We start from the raw sequence: 24,936 nt of genomic DNA, 5'->3' as shown, positions 1-24,936 counted from the left end.
CCTTAAGGAAGAAAGGGATGATGGGTCGGGAGAACCTATTCCTAAGGAAATCGAGGGGGTCCTTGATGAGTTCAAGGACGTAATGCCGCCCGAGTTGCCCAAGAGACTTCCTCCTAGGAGAGAGGAAGATCACAAGATTGAGCTGGAGCCGAGAGCTAAGCCCCCTGCTATGGGGCCATATAGGATGGCACCACCTGAGTTGGAGGAACTAAGGAGACAACTCAAGGAGTTACTAGATGCGGGGTTCATCCAACCATCCAAGGCTCCTTATGGCGCGCCGGTTTTATTTCAGAAGAAGCATGATGGGTCCCTACGAATGTGCATAGATTACCGGGCACTCAACAAGGTGACGGTAAAGAACAAGTACCCTATTCCACTCATTGCTGACTTGTTCGATCAACTTGGTAGGGCAAGGTACTTCACGAAGCTAGATCTAAGGTCAGGCTACTATCAAGTAAGGATTGCGGAGGGGGATGAGCCGAAGACTACATGTGTGACCAGGTACGGCTCATATGAATTCTTAGTGATGCCCTTTGGACTCACCAATGCCCCAGCAACATTCTGCACCCTCATGAACAAGATCTTCCACCCATACTTGGACAAGTTCGTGGTAGTGTACTTGGATGACATAGTCATCTATAGTAACACTCTAAAGGAGCATGTAGAGCACTTGAGGAAGGTCTTCAAGATCTTGAGGCAGAACGAGCTGTACGTGAAGAAGGAGAAATGCTCATTTGCTAAGGAAGAGGTGAGCTTCCTAGGACATCGCATCAAGGATGGCAAGCTGATGATGGATAACAGCAAGGTGAAAGCCATCCAGGAATGAGATCCACCAACCAAGGTACCTCAACTCCGATCTTTCCTTGGTTTAGTTAATTACTACCGGCGGTTCATCAAGGTTATTCGGCAAGGGCAGCTCCACTCACTGATCTTCTTAAGAAGAATAAGGCATGGGAGTGGGATGAAAGGTGCCAACAAGCCTTTGGGGACTTGAAGAAGGCTATGACTGAGGAGCCAGTGTTGGCACTACCCGACCACACCAAGGTCTTTGAGGTACACACAGATGCCTCAGACTTTGCTATTGGGGGAGTCCTTATGCAAGAAAGGCACCCAATCGCATTTGAAAGTCGCAAGCTGAATGACACAGAGAGGCGTTACACGGTACAGGAAAAGGAGATGACCGCTATTGTCCATTGCTTGCGCACCTGGAGGCACTATTTGCTAAGGTCTCACTTCATAGTGAAGACCGACAACGTGGCCACTAGCTACTTCCAAACACAGAAGAAGCTGAGTCCTAAACAAGCTAGGTGGCAAGACTTCCTGGCCGAGTTCGACTATACGCTGGAGTATAAGCCAGGAAGCGCTAATCATGTGGCCGACGCCCTAAGCCGCAAAACGGAGCTAGCGTCTATGACAAGTCAGCCCCAAGGAGACATAACGGATCTTCTAAGGGAGGGACTGCAATATGATCCAGTGGCTAAAAGCCTCATCGCCCTGGCTCATGAAGGGAAGACTAAGCGGTTCTGGGTGGAGGACGGCCTACTCTACAATAAGGGGAGACGACTCTACGTGCCTAAGTGGGAAAACCTAAGGCGGAACTTGATCAAGGAGTGCCACGACACCAAGTGGGCTGGGCACCTTGGGCAACGACGCACTAGGGCACTACTTGAGTCAGCTTACTATTGGCCTCAGATACGGGACGAGGTTGAGGCCTATGTGAGGACTTGTCTTGTGTGCCAACAAGACAAGGTGGAACAGCGACAACCTAGAGGCCTGTTAGAGCCACTACCTATAGCAGAACGCCCATGGGACAACGTCACCATGGACTTCATCATCGGGCTACCTAAGTCGGAGGACAATGGGTCGATCATAGTGGTGGTGGACAGGTTCTCTAAGTATGCGACCTTCATAGCAGCCCCGACTGACTGCACAGCGGAAGAGACAGCGAGGCTATTCCTTAAGCACGTAGTCAAGTATTAGGGGTTGCCTAAGTTTATCATCAGTGATCGCGACCCGCGCTTCACTGGGAAGTTTTGGACGGAGCTCTTCAAGCTTATGGGATCGGAGCTTCACTTCTCCACAAGCTTTCACCCACAGACGGATGGGCAGACCGAGAGGGTGAACGCGTTATTGGAGCTATACCTGAGGCACTTCATGAGTGCCAACCAGAGGGATTGGGCTAAGTTGCTAGACATAGCCCAATTCTCATACAACCTACAAAGGAGTGAGGCGACCAACAAGAGTCCGTTCGAGCTAGCCACCGGGCAGCAACCGTTAACTCCTCACACTCTAACGATTGGCTACACGGGGAGAAGTCCAGCGGCTTTCAAGTTCGCAAAAGGGTGGCATGAGCAAGCTGATATAGCACGCTCATACTTGGACAAGGCCGCTAAGAAAATGAAGAAGTGGGCTGACAAGAAGCGACGACACACGGAGTACAAGGTCGGAGACATGGTGCTTGTCAAGCTCCTTCCTCAGCAATTCAAGTCCCTAAGGCCGGTGCATAAGGGCCTTGTGAGGAGATATGAAGGACCCTTCCCCATACTTGGGAAGGTCGGCAAGGTGTCCTATAGAGTCGAGCTGCCACCAAGGTTGAAGATTCATCCTGTCTTCCACGCAAGCTACTTGAAGCCCTATCACGGAGACAAGGATGATCCAAGCCGAGGGTTGTCTAAGAGGGCACCTACAGCGGTCGTGACCTCCTATGATAAGCAGGTAGAACACGTCCTCGCAGATCGGGTCATCAGGAGACGAGGGGTACCTCCTGCTACGGAATACTTAGTGAAATGGAAGGGACTACCAGAAAGCGAGGCTAGCTGGGAGCCAGCAGAGGCACTATGGCAGTTCCAGGAGCAGATTGAGCGGTTCCGGGCAGAAGGCGCGACGAGGACGTCTGCGGCATAGGTGGGGGAGAGTGTCACAAGCTTACTCAAATGAGCCTCCCCATGGCCTTATATAGAGCCAGGAAGCTTCTAGAGACTCCTAGAAGTGGGAAGAGTATGGAAGGTTCTAGAGAAGCCTGGAGGAATCCACACAATTCTACACCATGGTGGAAGGCACGAGAGGAGTCCGGGCTTTCTAGAGAAGTCTAGAAGACTCTTGTATATACTTGTATATAGGCTTGTAACTAGAATGGTGTAGGACATTCTAGAATAGTCTTGAGTTGTAAGGAACCCTCCAAGGTTCCAGAGAGTTCCATTGGTGCCTATAAATAGGTGAGGGCCTCATTTGGCCAAGGCACCAAGCAAGTGAGTTTCCAAGCACTTGTAAAAGCTTCTTTGAGCAATAAAGAGCTTCCATTCTTTCAAGGGTTGCCTACCAAGCTTCATAAGCGTTCGAGTCGCAAGTGTCTTAGCCGAGCGAGCTAGGCATTGAGGGAGCAAGGCTGACTTAGCAAGATCAAGTGTCTTGGCTTGTCTAAGTGCCGCACGAGCTTAGTAAATGACTAAGTCCGTGACATTAGTGTAACTTGAGCCTTGGTGTAACTTAGACCTTGGCATAACTAACATCTTAGTGTGACTTAAACTTAATTTCACTTGACTTGAACAATGTCAATGAAGATTTGAGCAACTTGATCTTAGGTCAAAGAGGTCTTTCATAGATTTTAATGTTAGGGCTTGAAACTTAAAGCTTTGAAGATCATGACATTTCAAAGATGCTTCAAATTAAAGAAATTAAAATTTTATTGAAGTCTCTCCTCTCAAGATTTGAAGAAACTTTGGATCGCCCTTGAAGAGCATCTTTCCAACTCTTCTTAATTGTTTCTTACTTATCTTTAAAGCTTTGAACTTGACCCTATTTATAGATTTATGGGGAAGGAAAACATTATATTTGAATAGTTTTCTAATCACTTATAAATACTATTTCTTTATTAAATTTAATATCTTGAAATACTATATATATTTAGTAACATTAACCTTCAAATATTATTTTTAGTTAAAAATAATATTTAAGAAAAATTGAAAAACTATACTTAGTAGTATTTAATTTATTTCTTAATAAGACTTGAAAATTACATTTTCAATTATCAATCTTTACCATTTTTTTTTCCTTTGTGAGGGACCATACTACACACGGCATTATTTTGTCTATAAAAAAATTATGTAATGAGATAACCTTTAATTGATTATAATTTAAATTAATTTTGACCATTTGATTTTTCTATTGATCTATCTACCTATCTATATATATATATATATATATATATATATTAATCATTTACAATAATACATTATAAAATGGTGCATATAAATTGTATAAAATTTTATTATCATTAATGTATAACATTATTATATATACATTATAAAAAGTAATTTCATTCTTTATAATAATATATTTTATAACATGACATATATGTTACATAAATTTTCAATTGTATTTTTTTTTACCATTTTTTTGGTAGTGCCTTCCTTCCATTCCTTATTTCATAAGGATGTTGAGATTGAACCTTAGAAAGCATGACATGATATAATAGATTGAAATTTATTTATAAATTTATTTATTTATATTTCTTGGTTTCCTTTTATTATCTCATTAGCATTAATTTGTTAACTAAGCATACATGCTCATATCTCTTACATTGTTTATGACTTGGGTGCATTAAGAGTTGCATAGATAATACCAAATCATGGGTTCCTTGTAAGTAGATAAGTTTGTTAGAATAGTCTTGAAAAGCATGTCATAATGTAATAAACTTTTGGATTTTATTATTTATTAATAAATTTTCAGTTTACCTTTATTTATCATAATTTCATGCATTATACCTTGTAAAATTCTAGTATGCATCTTTTGTATTGTACGTAATTTAGGTGCATTAGGAGTTACATGAAATATTCAAGTCATGGGTTATTTGCAAGTAGATGACTTGTTCACAGTCAATTTGTAGGTTGAGACAACCCATTAGAGGTTATAGTGCACTATCTCCCAATTGAAGGGATGACTAGTCTTGGCCATTGAGATAGGTTTCCCATTACAAATGCACTAGTGTGTATGTTGTCTTCAACCATCCAAATTAGGTTCCCCTCAACTTTTGTTCCTGCCCATATCTTGTCTTCAACCACTCCAACTACCTCTAACAACAATATTGTACCCCTTCCCGCTTACAACAATAATCAAACCATGAAAAAGTAAAAGCTCAAAGCATGAAAATAATGTAAAGTCCAAGCCCAAAACAATATCCAAATAAGCTCAAATCAATAATAATATATAAGGCCTAAATTTTAGTTTACAAAAATCTTTTTCTTAAAAAAAAAAAAAAAAAGTGATTCCATATTTTATTCTATTTATACAAAACAAAACAAAAAGTTTTTAAGAAAACAACTAAAGATTTACAAAAATACAAAATAAAAAAATAAAACATAAAATATAAAAAAACAGTTTATCAAAATTATTTTTTAATAAAAATTTATTATTAGTTTATTAAAAGATATTTTCAATCATTAATCCTCATTTGACTTCTTAGAAACATTCAACTAAAAAAACAAAAAAAATTAACATAATGAATTTTACATTAATTAGTGAAACAAGGCATAACTAATAAAAACCAAGAAAAAAAACTAGTAGAATATAAACTATGATTCAAGCAAAACAAAATAAGAAGAAGATATATATACTCAAGAATAGGAAAATAAAACAAATAGGACAAATATATACAATAAAGAATGAAAGACGACGGGAATGAACATACCTTTTATAGTGCAATCCAATGTTTAATAGCTCTCTAATAGCTTTTAAGATAAAACACAAAAACATAAGAAATATCTCAAACTTCTCACAAAAATAAAACTTGGAAAATACAAAGAGGGTAAATAGAGATCCGAGAGATGGCCTCTACTATCAATCATCCACACCCCTTTATTTTTTTGCTCAAATCCTCGTTTTAATCCAAATAAGGTTCCCCTCAACTTCTACTCTTGCCCATGCCTTGTTTTTAACCACTCCAATTGTCTCCAACCAAAATACTATGCCTTTTCCTACTTACAACAATAATCAAACCATGAAAAAGTAAAAACCTAAAGCATAAAAATAATGTAAATTTCAAGCCTAAAACAATATCCAAATAAGCTCAAATCAATAATAATAAATAAGGCTTAAATCACACAAATTAGAAACTCAAATACAATGACAACTTCTGAGCCTAAATGCAATCAAAATTTGATAAATTTAATTAGGTCTAACAAGATTGCAAGGAACTCTGGATGTCTCTATTTCCTATCCTAAAATCAAGTTAAGAGTATGAAAATCTTTCTTAGGACTCTAGATCCTAAGCAATAGAAGCAAAGCATGCATTTTTAAACAAAAATGGATCTAGATTAATAGTTATAGAAAGATTTTACCTTAATTTGGATGTTCCCAAATCAAATCCCTATGGTGAAGAAGTTAAACGTACTTGTTGGAAGTCTCGTAAACCCACTATTTTTCATTGTGATGACCCTACCTTGATCTTAGCACTCAACTGATGGGGGAGGTTTGATAGGGTGGATGCTAAGTCTCTCTTTTATTTCTAGATGGTGGAAAACGAATCACTTGAAACCCTAACCCATAAGAGGGTTTTCATAGGGTTCCCTAACTATGCTTAAGTGACTTGAGCTCATTAAGGGCTTAGATCACTTAATCTGGCCCAAAATGGGTCCTAATTAATTATTTAACCTAGTAAGGCTATCTAATTAATTAATTAGCCTTATTTAGAGACTTTATTCACTAACCATTGTGCAACCTTAAGTAATTAACAAAATACCCTTGTGCACAAAAGCAAACCAAAAGCCAATCTAACCCTCATTTACCATGCCATATAGATATATGAGCTCAAGTGTGAACCATTAGGACCAATAGGATAGTATTGACTCCATCATAGTCCAATTCTAAAGTTGATTTAATATCTCACTACAGATAATCAACTACACTTTAGTGTTGACATCATAGATATATATAAGCAATAAAAGCAATACCAATTTTTAAAAAATAAAAATTGATCATTAGGGTTAAAAATCTAACCTTTAGGTTTGGATGTTCTTGTTGAAGACAATCTTGAAGTTGTCAAAAGTCATGTAGACCCAAGATCTTCTACCTAATAGCTCTTTTTTATCTTGGTACACTTCCAATAAAGAGGAAATGAGGGTGAAGGTTATAACTCTCTTATCTCTAGAAGTATAAGACAAAGTGATGGGAACCCTAACCCCTAAAGAGGTATTTGTAGGGTTCCCTAACTAGCCTTATGTGACTTGAGCCTACTAAGGCTTGGGTCACTTAATATACTCGAAAATGGACCCTAATTAATTAATTAACCCAATAGGGCCTACTAATTAATTAATTACCCAATTTAGAGATCTTGTTCACTTACCCCAATGCAACCTTACATAATTACCAAAATGTCCTAATACACAAAAATTAACCTAGAGCTAATTCAATCCTCATAAACCATGCCAACAAGGTGTATGAGCTCGAGCAAGGACCATTAGAACCCATAGAACAGTATTGGCTCCTTCATAATCTAATTTTGAAGTTGATTCAACATCCTACTACAAGAATCAATTACACTTCAATACCTTATGTAAATAACAATGAGACACTATGTGCTCAGGTCTATGATATACTACCCATTGTGTTTAGTCTCCTCATGAACTGGTGTTTGCAGTCTAATAAAGTGAAAGTTATTAGTCTTTTAAGATTACTTCTACAATCCTTATGTTACATATCCTCTTATTGTGTGTTCAACTAATATATTTTAGCTCTCTAAAAGCTTATCTTAAGTTCTACTTAAGGAACTACTATGGCCATAATTTAAATGAACATACCTCCTTAAGATCACCCAAGAGGACACTTTGTCTCAATCCCATAGATACTATGGTGTTTCTATTGAGAATAACTATTGTTACCGACTTCCATCAATATTGACCCAATACATAGGTAGTATATAATCAATTTACAATCTCACCAGTGGTTAACTTTAGCACAAACTCAATATTCTCTCAAGGTGTAGAGACAACACAATGAAGTAGCTTAGAGAAGTCATGACTACTTAATAGCCTTAACTCATGACTCATAGTAAGTCCTATTCAATGTGTAAAAATACACACTAATACATTCACCATGGGAAACTCATCTCGATAGCCAAGGTGTTGTATTGTAGCCTATTGTAGGACCTCAAGCGCTACCAACTCTCCTAAAAGCAATTGTTGTTAGGAAAGGCGCATATCCTAACCATATAGTGCATTCACCCAAACACCCACGGCGAACACAAGGGGAGTTGATGGACTCAGCCAACCCTCCGATCTGCCAACAATCTCGTCCCCCCTACCCCAAAGACACCTCTGGGGTTCAAACCCGTGACCTCGGCTTTGATACCACTTGTAGGACCTCAAGCGCTACCAACTCTTCTAAAAGCAATTGCTGTTAGGAAAGACGCATACCATAACCTTATAGTGCATTCACCCAAGCACCTATGGGAAACACAAGAGTTGATGGACGCGGTTAACCCTTCGATCTGTCAACACCTATAATGGGTTGACTAAACCCATAAATTAGTTGTGAACTAATCATTTATTTGCAAGAAACCTATGACTTGGATCTTCCATACTAATACACCCAACTCACGTACAACCCAAAAGATGTAGGCTAGAGTGCTTACAAGATATAATGAATGGAAATAAGATAAATAAAAGTGAATTGGAACTTTATTAAATAAATAATAAAAATCTATTGTAAACCCTCCATTTCACCTTAAACCTTAAACCCTTATTTTATTTTCCCTTAAAAAAAATCAAAAAAATTAGTGACTCTAGTTTTTACAAAAATACAATTTTTCCTTACATAAAAACGAGTCTTGCCAATTGAGTAGGGGATGCATGTGAAAATGTGGATCCACATCTACATGTTTATTGCATCATGTCATGCTTTTAATGGTTTTATTTTAACATTTTTCCACTAGTCCTCAAAGCATCATACTTCTAAAGCATACTAGGTACACATCTGACACCTATGTTATCCTTGTGATCATTAAAAACTCTTTTTGTCAATGTCTTGGTGAAGGGATCTACAAGTTATCCGTAGAAGGCATTTTCTCAACCACTACATCACCCATCCAAACTATCTCATGAATTAAGTGGTACTTCATCTCAATGTGTTTACCTTTTTGGTGGTTTCTTAGTTCTTTAGACTATGTCACAACTCCACTATTGTCACAAAATAGCATTATGGGTTGTATAACCAAGGATATGACCCTAAGTTCCATGAGGAACTTCTTGAGCCAAACGGTTTCCTTTGCTACTTTAGAAGCTACAACATCCTCGACTTCCATAGTGGAGTTAGCAATGCAAGATTACTTAACACTTCTTAAACTAATAACCATACCACCAAAAGTAAAAACAAAACAAGAGAGAGATCGATAAGAATCCTTATCAGACTAAAAGTCTAAATCTATGTGCGCTATAGGTACTAACTTGTTACTCTGGAACACAAACATATAATTATGGGCTTGTATTTTTCAAGTGCGTCCCCACTCGATGATGAGACTTACTTTTTTTAGTGAAAATTTGATTTTTGTAAAAAAAAAATGGAGTTGCCACTTTTTTTTTAAGAGAAAATAAAATAAAAAATAAAACCCTAAAAAAAATGACTCCTTATTTTGAAAAGTATGTATTTGAAAATCGAGTCTAAGTTTGAGGGTCATGTAGACCCTCCATTTTGTCTTCTTGGTACATGTTATCTAGTGTTTGTCTTCCCTCATCCATGATTCCTTATGACACATTTAGGATCCATTTTTGAGCTTTTATTATGTCTTCATTGTTGGTTCGTTGTTATTCACCTTTTCATTATTTTTTTTACCTTTTTTGGGAGATATATCTTAGAGGAATTATATGAATCCCTAGTGTGATTTTTTTTAGTGGCTCTAGTTCTAGTTTAGACGTTTGTTTTCTAGTGAGTCCTTCTTTTGTTTAGGTTTTTTTGTTTTTAACGCATTAGGTTTTATTTTGATTTTTATTCTACATTTGTAGGTTAGATAAGCTTTGATTTATTATTTTATTTTTAGGGTGTGATCAATTTTTTATATTTTAAGTGCATAAGTGATTTACATATATATATATTTCATGTGCATGATTGATTGATTTTATTTCATGATTAATTTGTAGTGTAGGGATAATTTTAATTTTGAGTTCATAATTTATTTTTGGTTGATTTTAATTTGTAGTGTTTCCTTAGCATGGCTCACTTAGTTGCATTTTAGTTTTACCTCACTTAGTTGCACTTTAACTTAGCTCACTTAGTTGCACTTTAATTAGCCTACTTAGTAGTACCTTAGCTTAGCTCACTTGGTTGCATTTTAGGTTTTGCTCACTTGTTTCATTCTTAGTCTACCTCACTTAGTGACACTTAAGTTTAGCTCACTTAGGAACACCCTAACTTAGTTCACCTAGTTACACCTTAAATTAAAAAACTTGGTGGCACCTTAGGTCCAGCTCACTTGATGGCACTTTAGTTTAGTTCACTCAATAACACCTTAGGTTCAACTCATTTAGTTGCACCATAGGTTTAGCTCACTTAGTTGCACTTTAGGTTCAACTCATTTAGTTGCACCATAGGTTTAGCTCACTTAGTTGCACTTTAGGTTCAACTCACTTAGTTGCACCTTAGGTTTAGCTCACTTAGTGGCACCTTAGGTTCAACTCACTTAGTTGCACTTTAGGTCTAGCTCACTTAGTGACACCTTAAGTTCATTATCACCATTGTTTTATGTATATTCTTTTTGTTGTCCATTGGTATCCATTGGTGATTACTACTCAAAAAGTACTATTTCATAGTTTGAAACTAACTGTTTTAAACACTTTTGAGTAGTAGTTAATACCTTTTAACTCAATTGACACATTAAGGAACCTAGCAAGGTTACCAATCATTTTTTGGCAAGTTTTAGTGTTTTTGGTAGCTATTTGATCATTGAAACAAGCCAAGAATGAGGAAGAATTTTGTGCAATCCATGGCAATGCAAGTTGAAGCTTAAATACATGAAGAACCCAAGCTTTGGAGTACTTCATAGCCCTTTGCCAAGCTTGGCAGTAGGTTGCCAAGCCAATCAAAGATGCAAGGAAGAAAACCAGAGAAATAAATCCAACAACCAGCATTTTCGTATAGCATGCGAAAATCAAGAGGAAGAGCAGCTGCAGGACTGAGAGCAGGACTGAGAGAAAGACAAATTCGCGCACTATGCGAAATTTCGCACACCATACGAAACCACAAGAGGCAGCCATGCAAAATTTCACATGGTATGCAAAATCTTCCTGTACACCGACTCCGTTAGATTTTTATCTCCAGATATTTTGTGTAATTTCCTATTTTCTCCTTATAATCAACCTAGATATTTTCTTTTATATTTTTATATATTTTTTGGGGGGTAACAGCTTTGTGGAGAGGGGGAGAGACACAGGGATGAATGGAATGGAACACTAGTAAATTCCAATAGTAAGAAATATACAGAGCTTTTTGCTATGCCTTTACTTCTCATTTTTGTTTTCACTTTTCTTTCTAGCCAAACAACCTCTGATGATGATTTCTCAAGGGATGAGTGATTACTACCAAAAAGTGCTATTTTGTAGACCTAATTATAATGGTTTTAAGCACCTTTGAGTAGTAATCATATTCATTTAACCCAATTAATTCATTAAGGTCCTTAGTAATTGGTTTTAACCATTTTGTGGCAAGTTTACATGTTTTTATCAGCTTATGAATCAATTCAAGCATGCCAAATGATGGAGGAGCTACTTGGACAAGTTAAAGCAAGGATTTTGGAAGTTTACAGGCTTGAATTTCAAGTGGAAACACGAGCACAAACAAAGGGATAGCCATTTCGCAAGGCAAGGTAAAGTACCTTGCCAAAATGCAATTTTCGCAAGGTGAAAATGCACCTTGCCAAATTTGGCAAGGTGAATTTACTCATGATGCGAAAATATGGCACTTCACATCATGAGTAATTCACCTTGCGAAAATTTCGCAAGGTAACGTTTTACCTTGCCAAAATTTCGTAAGTAACCTTTTACCTTGCCAAATTTCCTCTGTTTCTCCACGCACGCACCACCGACTTCCCAGATATTTTTAGCTTGATATTTTCTCGTGTAAATTCCTTTTGTAACCTTGTATTCAACCGACATAAGGCTTTATCTTGTAATTTTGCTATATATAGAGGTGCACAACGTCTCCAGAAAATGAGAGATTTTTTGGGGGGATCGATCCTCTGTACATTAACTTAGAAATATATAAAGCTCTGTTTTTCTCTCTTCTCCGGTTCTTCCCCATTTCTATTTTCTTAGTAGCCAAACAGCCTCTGAGGACTTTTCCTCAGAGGATGATTGGCTAAAACTTTTAAGTTTCTCAAAGTATGGATGTTATGTGATGGCTTGGATGCAATCCCATGGAAATTTCTCGCACTTGGAAGGTAAGGTAGTCGTTTTTCATTAATGGTTCATTAATGCAAAGTTTGGTTTTTATTTCCTTTGGACAACTTCCAACGGCCAATACTTGATAAGCTTTTGGATTTCTATCCATTAGTTATCTCCTACGAGCTATTGGAAGGTGAGGTTTTCAATTCCAAGTTTTGCATTAATCCGTTAGAACCAATTTCAATGGTCATTAAAAGGTGAGTTTATCACCTGGAATGACTTTGAGTTGCCAATATTTGGTAAGCTTTTAGCTTTAGACCATTAGTTACCTCTTACGAGCCATTCAAAGGAAGTCTAAGGTGAATAACCATTGATGAAATTCACTACCATCTGTTTTGCAATTTTAAAGGATTAAAACTTGATTTGCTAAATCCATACCGGTTCGGGAAGCAAGCATCACCATAGTTGCAACCCCAACGCGAGGAGCTTATCCTGAGATTTCCAATTTGCATAAGAGCCAGAGCAAAGCTATCCTATCTTTGAGAAACTTGTTTTTACACCCTTTCATTTTAGTCTTTAATGTTAACTTAAATTAGTTTAAATCTCTCTAAAACATTTACATCTTCTTTTAAAGCTAACATCCATAAGAAAATCACTTATTTTCCTAATTTGAATATCACTTGTGTTTGCGAAAACCCTTCCCAGTGAACGATCCTAGAACCACTATGCTATAGTAGCTTGGCTACTTTAGTAATAGTATTTAAGGTATAAATTTTGTTGATATGCCTTTAAAGCTAAGCTACCATAAGTTGCATCAATGAGTGGCTAGATTTTACGTTTCTTGGAGTAATGGAAGCTAGGTGAAGGACCCGAGTAAGCTTTTCGGATTCTATGGATGCTTATTGCTAGATCTATGGATGTCTATTAGTTATCATTTACGAGCCATTGGAAGGTGGTTCAAGGTGAGGGTTTTTAGTGTTTGAAGCCATTAATGGGAAACAATTAACATTTTTCATGAACCTTTTGGATCAAATCTTAATTGCTAAATACAAAACCGGTTCGGGAGATAAACATCCTTTATGTTATTGTCCCCAACGCGAGGAGAAGATCCGGAACCTTCCCCTTTGCCTAAGGAACCCAATCCTAGTGACCTAAAGCTCTAAGAGACATTTTCTTTGTAGTTAACTTCACTTATTATTTTTGCTTAACTTAAAATCAATCTTTGCAACCACAATTCCATTTTCTTTAAAAGCTAATTTTCATAAGGAATAACACCATTTTATTTCCTTCACTAAAGTCAACTGTACGATGAAAGCCCATCTCTATGGACGATCCTAGAGCCACTATACTATGTTAGCTATGCTACCCTGGTGTAAGGTGATTTAGGTTTTATAAATTTTGTTGATAACACTCGTCTAGGCCAGAATCAAATGGCACAACTGCAATGGGGAACGAATCAATTGGTCAATTAGTCCAATTGCCTTAGTTCCTCTACTTGTTGGAAGAGACCTCTTTAAGGCTTAAAAAGGTATTGTCCTATGGTACATTCTCAATAAGTAAAGTAACCCCTAGACTTAGACTCAATTTTCGCAGATATGTTTTCCTCTTCATAAGGAATCACTCTTAGGTTTTATTTCTTATTTTATTTTCCTTTTAAAAATAAATAAAAATAAGTGGTAACTCCATTTGTTTCAAAAATCAGTTTTTCATAATAAAAAACGAGTCTCGTTGTCAAGTGGGGGATGCATGCAAAATATGCAAGTCCACGCGATGTTTTTTAATGCACATTCTAAATCCTATTATTATTTAAAAATGTAAATTTTCTATTGTGCATAGGATTTAGAAAAGCCTAGGAAGAATTGCATCTAACCTGGTTCTTGGATAAGGAATGGAGAAATCCAAGTTTCCTTACATATCTGAGTTTCCTCATGTGGAGAGACCTCTTACTCTATTGATTTAGTTAGACTTATGACTTCTTTTTCTAGCCACTCAAAGATGGTGGATGGGGTTTCTTCTTAGTTCTAACATAACTGAGATTCTTGAAGAAATGTGTGAGGTTAGTCCTTAGGTATTGATGTAGGCATCTCCATTATTTCAAGGGAGTGAGAGGTCTTGCCTATAAGGTCTCTCTTAATACAAGGAGGTCAAGGTTATCCTATATTAGGGTTTTTTCTTCCTCTTTTGATTCACTTCTCTCTCCATTTAGCCTTATGCTATTACCTCAATAATGGCCTTTCAATTTCCAAATTGCCTTTCCAATAAGTCCTTAATCTCATCCAACCCATTCTTTAACTATATCATTTTAAAGATGAAGGTCCTAACCCTATATGTAGCCTCTTCACTTTGTTTGAACTAGTTCTTTCAATTCTTATAACCTTTGCTCTATTGTAGGTTGAAGGGTTGTTAGTTTTGGAAGAAATGTTGTCCTTAGCAAGCTGCTTTCTTTTGAAGTCCTTCATTTGCTACAACCATAGGAGGAGTATCTTTAAGTTTTGAATTCGCAAGTGAATTGAGATTGTATTCCTATACTAAAGGATTAAAAAAGTAAGAATCATCCTAAGGTATAACCAAGTGGGACCCATTTACAAAGTCATAAGACTACTTATATTTCCTTATTTTGAAGTGGAATTGGATAACTTTGGACCACAATTGGGAGACATGGGAGTGGAATGGGATCGTATGGGAGTGAAATCACAAAAACATTCCAAATACACATTTGTTAACTTCTAGCAACATATATATGTTATAAAATTGATAAATTAATCACATAATTAGCTTCAAGGTAAAAAAATAATCTGCCCAAGGTAGAAAGAAATGAGACAAGGTACAAAGAAGTGAAATATGGTTACAACCAAATGAGACATGAGTACAAAGTCATGGGACTATTTATATTTCCTTGTTTTGGAGTTGAATCGAACCACTTGAGATTACAATTGGGAGACATAGGAGTGGAATGGGACTGTATGGAAGCGAAATCATAAAAATAAAAATAAAAAAATGTTTAAAATTTACATATTTTAGCTTCCAACAACACTTACATATTATAAAATTAATAAATTAATCATATAGTTAATTTTAAGGTTAAAAAATGACTTAAAAATACTTTTTATTTTAAAAATAATCACTTTAAGGTACAAAGGAATGAGACAAGGGTTTTAGGAAGTGGGGACGAGATATAACAAAATGGGACTTGTGCACAAAGTCATTAAACTACTTGTATTTTATTATTTCAAAGCATAATTGAACAACTTGAGAGCCAAATTAGGAAGCATGGAAGTGAAATGGGACTATATGGTAGCAAAATTACAATATATATTCAAAATTCACATTTTTTCTTTTAAGCTTCCAACAATACTTATACGTTACAAAATTGATAAATTAATCATATAATCAACTTTAAGGTTAAAAATTACTTAAATACACTTCATTTTTTAAAATAATCAACCCAAGGAATAAAGAAATAAAATAGGGTACAAGCAAATTAGACTCAAGTACAAATAAATGGGATCATAGTACAAATACATTAGATCTTTAAAAATAAAAATAAAATAAAATAAAATAAAAAACCTATTATTCAACTATTTATTCGTAAACAAGAAAATCAAATGACTAGCATTGCAAAGATCATGTAGTTATGATTTATTATAGCTTTTTCCAATGATTTTTACACCCAAATAGGTCATTGTGGGCATTTCGGCTCATGCGTTTCCCACTCGATGGCGAGCTCGATTTTAATTTTAAAAGTGATTTTTATTGATTAAGAAAATGACTTGGAGTTGCCACTTATTTTTGTTTTATTTTTGAAAGGGTAAACAAAATAAGAAAGAAAAACCTAAGTGCGACTCCTTATTTTGGGAAAGGTGATCTACGAAAAACCGGATCGGGCTCGAGGGTCAGGTTACTTATCAAGAAGGTACGGTAAAAGACCATAGCACCCCTCTAAGTCCCTAAAGTCGGGTCTCTATTAATAAAATGAAGCTGACATGACAATTTACGAGTAAATCAATGAATATCCTGAATGATCATGCACACATAAGAGTCGAGACATGCATAGACAACGATTAAAGGGAAAATGGGTACATACCTGGGCAACAAGCCGCCATGCGCTATCAATAGAGGGGGTTAGTTCGCAATTTGGGAATAATCGCATGTATGTCAGAGAGTAGGATAAATCAATTATGCATGATAATCAAAGCAAGCAGTCAGTCAATCAATCATAAAGTCATCCATGTTGGGCCCCCACCAAAGCCCGTTTATTTAGCATGACTTAATGTACAGATTCCATTATTCTGTAATTATGAAAAATTCGTTCACGCTTATTACAATCAAGAGGAGTGGAAGATCGTTTGAAAACCAGAGCGGAATTAAAACTATTTGAGAGAAAATTAGACTTTTGAGATTTAATTGAAAAATCAGAATCTCGAAGATCACTAGAAGATTTGGAGTTTTGGAGTTCATTTGAAGATCAAACTTTCAGAAACTAAAAGTGAGAATATGAATTTTTAGGAATTAAATTTGAACAAGATTGAAAACTTGAAAGCGATTTGAGAGTTCGAGATTTTAAATGGGGGGATGAGTGAGTAAGTAAAAGAAATGGAATAACAACGATGGTGAAATAATAAAGATTGGATAAATAATTGCGAAAGATGGAGTTTTAGAGATTCGAAGATGTGAATTTAGAGTTTGAAAACTTAATAATTTATTTGAAGATGAGATCTTTGGTATGTGTATAACTGGATAAGTAAGTGGATGAGATAACATTAATAACGAGAATAATCATTAAACGGCGATATTTGGATGGTGGAGCTTTTGAGGTTGGAAATTAGACTTGGGGGCAGGGTTCTAACGAACTAAACTTTAACGATTAGAATAAATAGATAATATGAGATAATAATGCTACTTAACGGAAACAATATTTTAAACGAATAGAAAATGAGTAGTGGAATTCTTAAGATTGAAAATTGCATTAGGACGTTGAATTCTTGAAGAGTTGGACTTTAAATAAATAAATAGATAGGGGATAAGAATATTAATTAACAAAAATAACATTTTTGGCGAGTAATGGAATTTCTAAGATTGAAGGTTAAATTAGAACACGAGGTCTTTGAAGATTCAGACTATACAAAAAAAATTAGAAGAATATGGGATAATAACTCTAATGGATGAAAATGAGATTTGAACTAATTATTGAAGAATTAAATTAAGACATGGTTTCCTTGAAGAATTTAGACTTTAGATAGCTAGATAAATATGAGATAAATAATTCTGATGGATGAAAATGAGATTTGAACTAATTATTGAGGAATTAAATTATAGGATTTCCTTGAAAGGTTAGATTTTAAATAGCTAGATAAATATGAGAGAAATAATTCTAATGGATGAAAATGAGATTTGAACTAATTATTAAGGAATTAAATTATGGGATTTCCTTGAAAGGTTAGATTTTAAATAGCTAGATAAATATGAGAGAAATAATTCTAATGGATGAAAAATGAGATTTGAACTAATTATTGAAGAATTAAATTAAGGCATGAGATTTTCGAAGGATTAGACTTTAAATAAGTAAATGAATATGGGATACTAATTCTAATTAAAGAAAATAACATTTAGACAAATAGTGGGATTTTAGGATTGAGAATTAAATTATGACATTGGATCTTTTTAAAGGATCGGATTTTGGATAAATAAACTAATATAGGATGATAACACTAATTAACGAAAATAATCATTTAAACCGAATAAAAGGAATAATGGAATTTTTAAGGGTTTGAAAATTAAGTTAGGACATTAGGTTTCTGAAGGATTGGATTTTGAATTAGTAAACTCGTATGGGATGATAATACTAATTAACGAAAATAATCATTTAAACCGAATAAATGGAATAGTGGAGTTTTTAGGGGTTTGAAAATTAAGTCAGGGCATTAGGTTTTTGAAGAGTTGGACCTTAAATGAATAAAAAAAAACACACAGGGGATAAGAATTCTAGTTAACGAATATAACATTTAGGAGAATAATAGAATTTCTAAGGTTGAAAGTTAAATTGAGGCTTTTGAAAGATCGGACTTTAAATAAATATGGGATGATGGTCCTAATTGATAAAAATGAAATTTAAACGAATTGTAGAATTTTTAGGATTGGAAAATTAAATTAAAATATGGAATGTTCGAAGGATTAGACTTTAAATAACTAAATAAATACGAGATTGTAACTCTAAGTGATGAAAATAAGATTGAGTTGAATTGTAGAGTTTTTAGGATTTGAAAGATTAAATTAAAACATGGAATTTTTGAAGGATTAAACTTTAAATAACTAGATAAATATGTGATAATAATTCTAATTGATGAAAATAAGATTTAAACAAATTAGTGAGAGATTAAATTAGGATTGGGGATTTTTGAAGGATTAAACTAGGTAGATAGATGAATATAGGATAGTAATTCTAGTTGATGAAAATAAGATTTAAACGAATTAGTGAGAGATTAAATTAGGATTGAAAAATTAAATTAAAAATATGGAGTGTTTGAAGGATTAGAATTAAGTTTTAGCGAATGAGATTTTTAAAAGGTGATAAATTTCTTCATACGAAATAATAATAATAATTAGTAATCATAATGTTTAAGCTAGTGAAATTGAATAGTATAAATTTTGAAATAAAAATATAATTAATAATTTGTCTTTAAGTTTGAGCTAACTAAATTGGTGAAGATAAAAATAAAATAAAATAAAGTAAAATGACAATGCATGAATAAGCTAATAATTTATTAAAATTAATGACTTAAAACTTGTTAGGACATGAAGTAGCTAAATGGGCTCACTCATCATGGACTTGGGCCATGAGAGTGACTAGCATAAGGAGCAATGGGGCCTTCCATCAGCAAGCTTGGGCTTGGGCTCCAACTTATCAAAACCAAAGCCTTCATAAGCAAGCCCAAAACCAAAAACCAACATAGGTAAGCCCAAAACCTATCTCCATCACAAAATTGCGGCGGCAGCGGCGACGCCACCATGTTGGAACAGCTGCCAGAGAACAGCAGCCGACGCGCGTCCCCTTCCCGGTGCATCCACGTGTTCCTTCTTCTCCTCAACTATACGGGCGGCGGCAGCAGCGGAAGCACCACCAACAGCTGGAGCAGCAGTAGAGATGGGAGTGTCGCCTCCATCAGTACCAATGTTGGCAATGAGATGAAGATGTAAGTAGGGGTGCAATGCCGAGTACCGTGCTAGTGTAGGGAATGGGTTAAAGATGGTGGGTTTAGGGGACATATATATGGGTAGGAATGGTGTAGACGGATATGGGTGTGGTGTTAAGGTGGAATGAGAACATGAACAGTGAGCTTAATGGGTATTTGAATGAGCAAGGCTGGCATGCGCACGTGAGGCTTCATGTGCATGGGAAAGTTAGCAATAAACGGGTAGGGAATACATGGAATGGATAGTGGCAGGAATGAAAGATGTGAGACGGGAGTGGTGTTGGACATAATGGGTATGCACGACCATAAAAAAAAACAGAACATCAATAGCAAAGGAGCCAACACAAAAACAGAGTATCCAAATACATGAGCCTCATCTTATATTGAAGTTAGAAGGTTCACGTACAGGTGGGAAAACCAGGTTGAAACAGGATCCAAAGATATGCCTCAGGCATCCAACGGAGAGATAAAAAGGAATCGGATCGCTCTTAAATAAATTTCATATGAAGAACAAGGCACATATTATTGATAACGCAGCCACAACAATATCAAAGAAAACAACTGCAAATGAGTATGTGGTCCATAAAACACACCTGAAAGGCTCCCCTCCAGCTGAAATGAGCAAGGAGATTGTTGCGTTTCTCCTCCCCTGTAGCTCCTTTTTCCCCTCTCTTTTCCTTTTTCCCCTTAGCTCCTTTCTGTCCTCTTCCTCCTCACCCTGTTCATCGCATCAGCAGCATGGCCTGCTCAACTACCGGCCTGCAGCTGCACATCCTATGCCTAGAGAAGGCCCCCCCACCCCACCCCCAAAACTCTCCAAAAAATGCAATGAAAAGATGAAGGAAAACCCCTCTCAATTCTCCCTCGGGCCCTCACCTTAACAGGGGTCTACAGTCATGAATTTATTTTTTTTATTACAGTATCATAATTCTTTTCCTTTTTAAATTATTTCCCATATTTATCACTTTAATTTTATATCTTAATAAATTATTTTTTATAATAATCAATGAAGTGAGACAATGTAAAAACAAATTAGACCCGGGGTACAAATAAATGGGATCACGATACAAATACATTAGATTTAAAAAGAAAAGCATCAGTGATTTATTCAAAGACAAGAAAAATCGAATCATTGGCATTGCATAGCTTTTTGTGGCAATTTTTTTACACCCAAACAGGTCATGAATTTATTTTTTTAATATAGATAATAATTTTTCCCTTTTTAATTATTTCCCATATTTACAACTTTAATTTTATATCTTAATAAATTATTTTTATATATAAATTTAGTCTTCAAAAATGAATTTATTTTCTTAAAAAACAAATATATTTCAATTATATCTTCATAAAAAATTTTAAAAAAAATATTTTTTATATTAAAAAAAAATCCTTACTTTTTAAAATAGTTTATCTTAATAAAATACTAATGAATTTTCATATTTTCATAAAAATAAATAAATAAATAATTCTACATTTTTTTAAAGGAAAAAAAATCTTCACATTTTAAAAAAGTTTATATTATTAAAATACAATTAGATTTTTATTAGTTTATATTATTAAATAATAACAGATTTTTATTTTTTTATAAAATTAAAAAAATAAAATAAAAAATCCCAATCCGTCATCCCACTTCAAGCATACCAGAGGTAATAAATTTTGAATTTTTTTCCTCTTGAGACACCGAAAAACAAGCCTTCGGTTCCTTGGGGAGATCCTCCTTTATAACTTCTTGTTCTATTAGATGCCTCGTATTCTATATTTCATCGTCTTTTCTTCAGCTTCTCGATACCCAAACAGAGAGTAAAAGTGTGGAAAGAATGAGGTATTTGTCCAGGCTCGGATCCTTAAAATCAAGCTCCACCAATAATCTTTTTTACTTATCAATCAGAAAATCCCAAAGTTGTCTTCTTTCATCACGTTCTAAGTTATCTAAGCTTCACCCGTCCAAGAACGGTCACAACAAAAGTCAAACAGAATCTGAAGACCAAAGCGTTGGTTCGCTCTTCAATGAAATAGCTGAGATTTTAGGAGCTGAAACTGTCACAATCGGTAGAAACCCAGCTGGGTTTTCAGCATCCAAAGGAACCCAGTTGAGTGTAGGTGAGATTAGTGCAGAATACAGATCGTGCACTCAAGGTGTTTGTGGAATTGCTGAGGATGATGCGCGAGAAATGGTTAATTTATCAGTTTTGGAGGATACCCAGACGGGGCATTCGGGCGGAAATGATGTGAGCCCCATGGTTGACGAGATTACAAAGATTGTACGGGCTGATATTGGTACTGGTTCGATGGAGGAGAGATTGGAAAAGTCGGGTTTTGTATTTGATTCAGAGGTTGTGGAGAAAGTATTGAAGAGGTGCTTTAAAGTGCCGCATTTGGCTTTGAGATTCTTTAATTGGGTGAAGTTCCGGAATGGAGGTTGTCATACAACTAGGACTTATAATACAATGTTGTACATAGCTGGCGAAGCAAAAGAGTTCGGTTTGGTTGAGAAGTTGATTGGGGAAATGGAGGAGAAAGGGTGTGAAAGGGATATTAAGACGTGGACCATTCTTATCTCACATTATGGGAAGGCAAAGTTAATTGGCAAAGCCCTATTGATCCTTGAGAAGATGTGGAAATCTGGTTGTGAACCTGATGTGGCAGCTTACATGATTTTGATACGTTCACTTTGTAATGCTCAGAAAGCCGACATTGCTTTGGAGTTTTACAAGGAGATGGTCCAAAAGGAAATGGGATTAGATATGAGTTTGTACGAACTGCTACTTACTTGCCTAGCAGGATCTGGAGATATTGCTGGGGTTCAATTGGTTGCAGATGACATGATTAGGCGTTCTCAGATTCCTGAACGGGATGTTTTTTCGGGCATGCTGAAGAGCTTTTGTATTGCAGGGAGAATAAGAGAAGCCTTAGAATTGATTCGTGATCTAAATGATAAAAATTTAACTCTTGAGCCTAATGATTTTGAGACATTGGTGAAAGGACTGTGTAGGGCTGACAGGATTACTGATGCAGCAGAAATTGTTGATATAATGAAGAAAAGAAAAGTTGTTGATGCTAAGGTTTATGGGATTATTATCAGTGGATACTTGAGGAGAAATGATATTCCTAAGGCATTTGATGTGCTTCAGACCATGACAGAATCCGGCTATTTACCTACAATTTCCACATACACTGAGCTGATGCAGCATCTCTTCAGATTGAATGAGTATCAGAAAGGCTGCAAGCTATATGATGAGATGTTGGAAAGAGGAGTTGAACCGGATAGTGTGGCGATCACAGCTATGGTTGCAGGTCATGTTCGTCAAAATCATATATTTGAAGCATGGAAAGTGTTCAATAGTATGCAGGAGAGGGGCATCAGAGCTACTTGGAAATCTTATTCAGTGTTCATTAAGGAGCTCTGTAAAATTTCAAGGACAGATGAGGTTATCAAGGTTCTGAATGAAATGCAGGCATCCAAGATAATTATTGGAGATGAGGTATTCAATTGGGTAATATCTTATTTGGAGAAGAAAGGAGAAACAGAGATGGTAAAAAAAGTAATGCAGATGCAGAGGACATGTAAATTTTACCCTCAAGAACACGAGGCATCTGGTAGTATTGTCCCCAAGAGACAACTGCATAATTTGGACTTCAACTTTAATCAATTGGAGTCAGGAAGGATGGATCTTCATCTGGTAGAGCACCTTCCAAAGACTTATAATGAACAGGACCTGCAAGAAATTTGTAGGATTTTGTCAACCTCAATGGACTGGTGCCTAATTGAAGAAGCTTTGGAGAAATGCACTGTTCAGTTCACATCACAACTTGTTGTGGAGATTTTGCGTAGTTGCAGTCTGCATGGTCATGCTGCATTACTTTTTTTCTCCTGGGTAGGAAAGAGAGATGGTTATAGCCACACCACAGAGACTTACAACATGGGAATAAAAATCTCAGGATGTAGCAAAAATTTTAGAAGCATGAGGAACCTCTTTTTTGAAATGAGAAGAAAAGGTCACCCAGTAACACCAGATACATGGACAATCATGATAATGCAGTATGGTCGAGCAGGCTTGACAGAGATTGCTTTGAGGAATTTTGCAGAGATGAAAGCTAATGACTGTAAACCAAATGGCAGCACATACAAGTACTTGATCATATGTCTTTGTGGGAGAAAAGGTAGGAAGGTAGATGAAGCCATCAAAACATTCCTGGAAATGATTCGTGCAGGGTATGTTCCTGACAAAGAATTGGTTGAAAGTTATCTTAAATGTTTATGTGAAGTTGGAAAGCTTTTGGATGCTAGACGATGCACAGAAGCTCTATGTAAACTTGGTTTCACAATTCCACTTAGTTATTCCTTGTACATTAGGGCTCTTTGTCGAGCAGGAAGGTTGGAAGAAGCTTTAGCATTGGTAGATGAGGTTGGGGCAGAGCGAGTTACACTGGATCAATATATTTATGGAAGCCTAGTTCATGGACTACTTCGTAGAGGAAGGTTAAAAGAGGCCCTGGAAAAGGTGGATTCCATGAAACAGATTGGTATTCATCCAACCGTCCATGTTTATACATCCTTGATAGTTCATTTCTTTAAGGAAAAACAGATGAGAAAAGCATTGGAAACTTTCCAGAAAATGAAAGAGGAGGGTTGTGAACCAACAATTGTTACCTATTCTGCATTGATCCGTGGGCATATGGACATGGGGAACTTCGTTGATGCTCGGAATGTCTTCGGCCTTCTACAACTTAAAGGACCATTTCCAGATTTCAAGACTTATTCCATGTTCATTAGTTGCCTCTGTAAGGTAGGTAAATCAGAAGAGGCCCTGCAGCTTCTATCTGAGATGTTGGACAGTGGGATTATTCCCAGTACCATCAACTTTCGAACAGTGATGTTTGGGCTAAATAGAGAAGGTAAACACAGTTTAGCTAACATTGTTTTACAAAAGAAATTAGCTCTCAAAAGTAAACGGAAGCTTTAACATAGGTTCCATCCATTATTTTTCTTGTATATATGTAACATTGGAAGCATCTGATATTTTTCTCTTTAATATCATGATCTGAAGTTTATTCTCTCATTATTTGATAGACTTTTCTATTGAATTGGTAATGTTTACGAACGGGCTTCAGAGTTCAAATATGCACAATACAGATAATGATAATGGTATCAATAAGAAAATGTTGTTATTCACCAACTTTCAATCTCTTTGTTACTCCAAAAGTTTTGCCATTAGTGTTTACTAGTCCATTTCCAATGCCCATGCTTAAGAGAATGGCTTGTGATCAGGTTTTGGGGCAATTTTTGTAGGAAGATTGCTTGGGCAGTCTGCTTCTACATTGAAAAGGAATGAGAGCTGAAAGTGAATGGAAGTCTTGCACCCAAGGCTTAAACCATCCAC

General features: G+C 36.0%; 1 protein-coding gene across 1 annotated transcript; it reads left to right on the top strand.

Moving 5' to 3' along the window:
• The first annotated feature begins 21,265 nt into the window (after nucleotides 1–21,265).
• Nucleotides 21,266–24,618, top strand: LOC117920109 (putative pentatricopeptide repeat-containing protein At5g06400, mitochondrial). Its single transcript, XM_034837467.1, has one exon. It carries the CDS (start codon nucleotides 21,373–21,375, stop codon nucleotides 24,517–24,519), a length of 3,147 nt encoding a protein of 1,048 aa, XP_034693358.1. The 5' UTR covers nucleotides 21,266–21,372; the 3' UTR covers nucleotides 24,520–24,618.
• The last annotated feature ends 318 nt before the right edge of the window (nucleotides 24,619–24,936 follow it).

The sequence above is a fragment of the Vitis riparia genome, chromosome 8 (genome assembly GCF_004353265.1).
Source record: "Vitis riparia cultivar Riparia Gloire de Montpellier isolate 1030 chromosome 8, EGFV_Vit.rip_1.0, whole genome shotgun sequence".
Classification (NCBI taxonomy): Eukaryota; Viridiplantae; Streptophyta; class Magnoliopsida; order Vitales; family Vitaceae; genus Vitis; species Vitis riparia.
The sequence above is the reverse complement of the archived record's forward strand: the minus strand, read 5'-3'. Positions and strand labels throughout refer to the sequence as shown.

Excerpts from the sequence above, each read along its gene's own strand:
- LOC117920109 (XM_034837467.1), top strand. The coding sequence starts at position 21,373 with ATGAGGTATTTGTCCAGGCTCGGATCCTTAAAATCAAGCTCCACCAAT.